This window comes from Lucilia cuprina, chromosome 2, assembly GCF_022045245.1.
Source record: "Lucilia cuprina isolate Lc7/37 chromosome 2, ASM2204524v1, whole genome shotgun sequence".
Taxonomy (NCBI): domain Eukaryota; kingdom Metazoa; phylum Arthropoda; class Insecta; order Diptera; family Calliphoridae; genus Lucilia; species Lucilia cuprina.
This window is the reverse complement of record NC_060950.1, coordinates 38,372,754-38,378,557: the sequence shown is the minus strand read 5'-3', so window position 1 is coordinate 38,378,557 and position 5,804 is coordinate 38,372,754. Positions and strand designations below refer to the sequence as shown.

Below are 5,804 nucleotides of genomic sequence, written 5' to 3'. Positions count from 1 at the left end.
TAGCTCCAGCCAATTTTAACTGTCGGATCAAATTTTCAAATGCTAAAACGTGGGTCACAATTGAATCACCTTCGTTCATTCTTAACTTTGCCAATTTCTTCCTTATAATTAATTGGTTGACAATGGATTGTTTGGCGAAGGCGGCTTGCAGACTGCTCCACATTTCAAATGCGGTTTCTTTTTCCCTTATGAAGCTCAAACAATCCGAATGAACAAAACTTACGATTCTGTCTTTTGCTTTCTTATCCTTTTTTAAATATTCTGCTAAGGCAGCTGCATCACTTGGAGGACTGCCGGTTAGAACATCCAGTAAGTTCAGCGAATCCAGATGAGTTTTCACCCGGAACTGCCAGTCATCGAATCCTTCCCCTTTAAATTGAGGAATTCCGTGTATATCTTTATTGTCGCCCATAACCTATTGTTATATACCCGGAAATAATTATACAGACTATTTAATTAAAAAAGCAAAAGTTAATAAAACGTTTATTCGTTTAAAATAATTTTTCAGAATAACAAAATTTTTCAATAGCATGAAAAACTTAAAATCAAAATCTACTGCGATTGAAAACTTATTTCAACACAAATTTTAATATTACTAATTAGTCCATTAGTTTTTGCAAAAAAATTAATTTGAATGTGAACCTATTTAAGTGAGCGGGAGTGTATTTTAGAATTTCATTGATTTGAAACCAATTATCCACAATTGATATAAACATATTGAAGTTGGAATTCCATCTTGTAGAACAATTGTTTTTTATTGATGTTGCTAAGTGGTGTTGTGATTGTACAATTTCCTTTAGCTCCTCTGTTTTTTTAATGAGTGTTCTAAAACGTTTGCGAACAAGTGGCTGCTACAGTTCAAACGTACACTATATGTTCCAACGCCTTTAAAACGCCCTATCTGTCACGAATTAATTTTATCCAAACTATTGACTCCTAATTCCAAAAATAAAGCTTTCAACAAATTACCACTAGTTGAGTGATCAAAATCCATCCATTTCATTCCTAAAACAAGGTCATATAATTTCTTATATTTTTGGTAGTGTAATGTAAGCCCCAAAAAATGTCTGTGAACATAATTATCAGTCCACAAATCTATTGTCACAGATGCACCTCCTCTTTGTACTACCTAAGCTAGTTCCTCTGATAATTCTTTTTTCTTATCCTCTGCTAGATTCTGCACTGTACGAGAAACAGTTGTGGCATCTGGAAGTAGATCTTCAATATTAACATAAACCCACATTTTACTCCTATATTTATAAAAAACTTTGCCAGTTTTATGAACCCATCAAAGTTAATGGCTGAAAATGGTTAACAATTTTTTTGTAGTCCATGCAACACAACTATGAATGGCGGCCTTTTTGTCTTCTGCTGTAACACTTGTCAAAGTTTTTGTCTCTTTAAGATCTGGTGTTCACACTGGGAAACTTTTGTAGAGAAACTTTTGATTTTGTGTGTGAGAGAAAGAGATGGTTGATATTTCATTCTCTTTCTCTTACATATAAAAATCAAAAGTTTCCTAAAAAATGTTTTCTAGTGTGAACCAGGTTTAACTAATTACTATGGCGATATAAATTAGACATTTGGTTTGATATATTTTTAAGAATCTTGGAACATGTGCGGCAGTATAAATATCCTTCTAATATAGTTCCATCTTCTTTTATTATTTCGGATAATATGTTCCATACTAAGCTTTTACCCTTGCGACGACAAGGTGTAAACAGTTTTAGAAATTTTATCTGGAACAAAAGCTTGGTCTTCTAAAATTTCTTGAAAGTTTAAGTTTTTTATTTCTATTAAATTGTTTTCTGAATATTTTGATTTTATTCAATATCAGTTTCTTATTTATTGTACTGGTATAAGATTAATGTCAAAATCAAATGACTTAAATAAAAATAATATTGTTATTTTTTTAATGATTAAAATTTTAAATGTTTTTCAAAAGGTACTTTTTGAATTTTCTATAATATTGATCTCAGAAATAAGAAATTAAGTATTTGGATTCTGAATTAGGTGAAAACCCATAAAACGTAACTTTTCGGTACTTTATCGTTTTTCAAAATACACTTTTTTGGATTTTCTAACAAGTAAGATTTCTATATTCGGCTGTGCCGAATCTTATATACCCTTCACCATGATGTGTTTAAAACCTTTTGTACCTTTTGAAGAACGAAAAAGTACCAAAAAGCCCCATCTATGGGTCCTCAGTTAATCCGGGCCATACAAACTTAATTACATGTTCCTAGGTTCAATATTGTAGAAATTGTAAAAAGTACCTTTTGAAGAACGAAAAAGTACCAAGAAGTCCCCTTTTACTGGTTCTCACTTAATCCGGGATATACGAACTTAATAACATGTTTCTAGGTTCAATATTATAGAAATTTCAAAAAGTACCTTTTGAAGAATGAAAAAGTACCAAAAAGTACCCTTTCATGGGTCCTCACTTAATCCTGGCCATACATACTTAATTACATGTTTCTAGGTTTAATATCGTAGAAATTGCAAAAAGTACCTTTTGAACAACGAAAAAGTACCAATAAGTCCCCTTTTATGGGTCCTTACTTAATCCGGGCCATACATACATAATTAGATGTTTCTAGGTTTAATATCGTAGAAATTGCAAAAAGTACCTTTTGAAAAACGAAAAAGTACCAAAAAGTCCCCTTGTATGGGTCCTCATTTAATCCGGGCCATACATACTTAATTACATGTTTCTAGGTTCAATATTGTAGAAATTGCAAAAAGTACCTTTTGAAGAACGAAAAAGTACCAAAAAGTCCCCTTTTATGGGTCCTCACTTAATCCGGGCCATACATACTTAATTACATGTTTCTAGGTTCAATATTGTAGAAATTGCAAAAAGTACCTTTTGAAAAACGAAAAAGTACCAAAAAGTCCCCTTGTATGGGTCCTCACTTAATCCGGGCCATGCATACTTAATTTCATGTTTCTAGGTTCAATATTATATAAATTTCAAAAAATACCTTTTGAAGAACGAAAAAGTACCAGAAAGTCCCCTTTTATAGGTTCTCTCTTAATTCATGTTTCTAGCCAATAACAAAACATTAGTGCTGCTCTCGCTCTGCTACTCTTGCTCTGCTGCTCTTGCTCTGCTGCTCTTGCTCTGCTTTGCTTTTATAAACAAACTACAATAACAATATTTACCGTATTATTATGTATTTTGTTTTTTGCAGTTTTTGTCTGAGCATGAATAAAAAATCTAAATTTTATATGAAATTTTCAGAGGTTGTCTCGGTTTTTTGCTCATATCTCCGTTATTTATGGACCGATTTTGCTGATTTTAAATAGCGTTCTTGCCGGTCGTATGTCTGATAGAATTATGGAAGATTCGGATCTCGCAGATATCTGGGGTCTTCTAAAAACTGATTTCAACAAACATACAGACAGACAGACGGACAGACAGACAGACAGACGGACATGGCTTAATCATCTCCGCTACCTATAAGGATCCAGAATATATATACTTTATAGGGTCGGAAAATTATATTATAGAAATTACAAACGGAATGACAAACTTATATATACCCTTCTCACGAAGGTGAAGGGTATAAAAACATGAATTAATCATCTTGAGCCCGAACTAAATGATATAAAAGAGGACTTTTTGGTACTGAATCATGGTGATTGGTATATAATATTCGGCATAGCCGAATATAGAACTCTTACTTGTTTTAATTCGCATGATAATATTTTTTCGCGTTTAAATTTTGGGAACATTGAAGTTCCGCTTTTACTGTGCTTCGCATAAAAACACGTAACATTATAATATCGATAGGACAGTGAAGTACACCTCACGTATCAGAAAATGACTTTAATGGTCAAAATTCATATTATAATTGTAAACACTACTATCACGAGGATATTCTGCATAAATAACTTCAATGTAAAAGTAAATCCCAATATTTATAAGGTAAGGACCATATTTAACCTGTCCCCTTTTTAAAAATATTTTGAGATGTTACATATCCCCTAATTAATTTCACATGCAGAATAGGCCGATGAACTTTACAAAATTGTATCTATTTTTTTAAAATACATAATATTATTTAAGAAATAAGCAATTTATTGACGAAGTTTTTGCAGAAACAAAAGTTCATAAATACTCTGAATTTTTCATTTGTAAATATTTTTTAATCGGCAACATTAAAAAATTATAAATTGTTCCTATCCTATTGTGAAGTATTAAAATAATGCGTCCGTTAAAAATATAAAAAATAAAATATATTTAAAACTCTATTAAAGTTTTTTATTTATATCTACTTTTAAATTTTTTTTAATGATAATTCATGCAAAAAAGGGCATTCAATTTTCCACATTCTATTCCAAACTGTCCTGCCACTTTAAATGAAATTCCTTTTCGAATATCATTCGATCATAAAGACGAATTTCTGATATACGCGCCGATATATCTAGATGTAATTCTCGAATGGCTAAGTGGAAATTTTGTTTTGCGACATTTTGTTTCTCCGTCGAAAGTTTATTTAATGGCCGGCGAAATGCGGTCAATATTCGTTCCAAGTGATATTCAATACTGGGACAACGACCAATGCATACCAATAGATTTTCTTCGTTTCGGATGTTTCCTGGAAAACGTCGACGCATATCGAATGGCGCTTTCCCATTAAGTAATGATCGAACTTCACTGACTATATTGGCATGTGATTGCACATCTGTGACACTGATGGCTTTAAATTCGTATTTATCACAAAACGCCATTAAATCACCAATACAGCACCATGGCTGAGAGGCAAGAAGAGCATGATGACTATTCCAGTTAGAGTACCGGCCAATGGGTTCTGACAGAAAACTGCTTTCCCTTACAAATCCAGGTGTTGGCAATATATCTACTGATGGCTGTGGCGATGGCACTTTTGAATTCGTTGGCTCTCTCGAAGCACTTTTTCTATTTTCATCAATCGATTCTTTTTCAGGAGATATTGCTAAGAATTGTTGATATCGCTGTAGATGTGGATAATTGTAAGAAGTATCTTCATCTGATTGCGAAGTTGGCTCTTTAAATGCCACAGTTTTTGGAGTTGTCGTTCCAATGGATTTTCTATAATCCATTAATTTTTTCTTATAATCGACTCGTGACGCCATTAAATTTATGTATGTATATATAAATTTATTTTCAAAACTAGTCAATGACCGACCTCAAATATTTTCTGTAGTAATATTTACCGGAATAGGAAATTCTAAATATTTGTATGCAATTCTCTTCGGACAGATTGCGTTGTTGCCGATGCCGCCGTTGTTGATGTTGTTAATGTAAGATAATAAAGATTGCAAATCAAACTAATTCGATTGAAAATTGATTGTGATATACAAATGCTTGTATTTACATATATTTTTCTTCACTGTTTATTTTTATCAAACGATCAGTGAAATTTTGGCGCTAATACAATTGTCTCAATACAATTGTTTATAAGTACATTAGGAGAGTCAAGTTTGTATAGAGACCAAAAAATTGGCGTTATTCCTGACAAAAATGAATACACTGGTCTACATGTTTTGGTTTTTTATTTTAATCGTGTTAAAGAACTGTACAAAAATACACTTGATTACTTTTATACCCTTCACCTTCGTGAGAAGGGTATATATATAAGTTTGTCATTCCGTTTGTAATTTCTATGGTATAATTTTCCGACCCTATAAAGTATATATATTCTGGATCCTTATAGATAGCGGAGTCGATTAAGCCATGTCCGTCTGTCTGTCTGTTGAAATCAGTCAGACCCCAGATATCGGCGAGATCCGAAACTTCAATAAATCTGTTAGACATG

At 32.3% G+C, this 5,804-nt stretch overlaps 1 protein-coding gene across 1 annotated transcript; it reads right to left on the bottom strand.

Moving 5' to 3' along the window:
* Positions 1-4,220: 4,220 nt before the first annotated feature.
* On the bottom strand, positions 4,221-5,315 carry LOC111679004. The gene has a single exon (XM_023440484.2). It carries the CDS (start codon positions 5,119-5,121, stop codon positions 4,339-4,341), a length of 783 nt encoding a protein of 260 aa, XP_023296252.2. The 5' UTR covers positions 5,122-5,315; the 3' UTR covers positions 4,221-4,338.
* Positions 5,316-5,804: the final 489 nt, after the last annotated feature.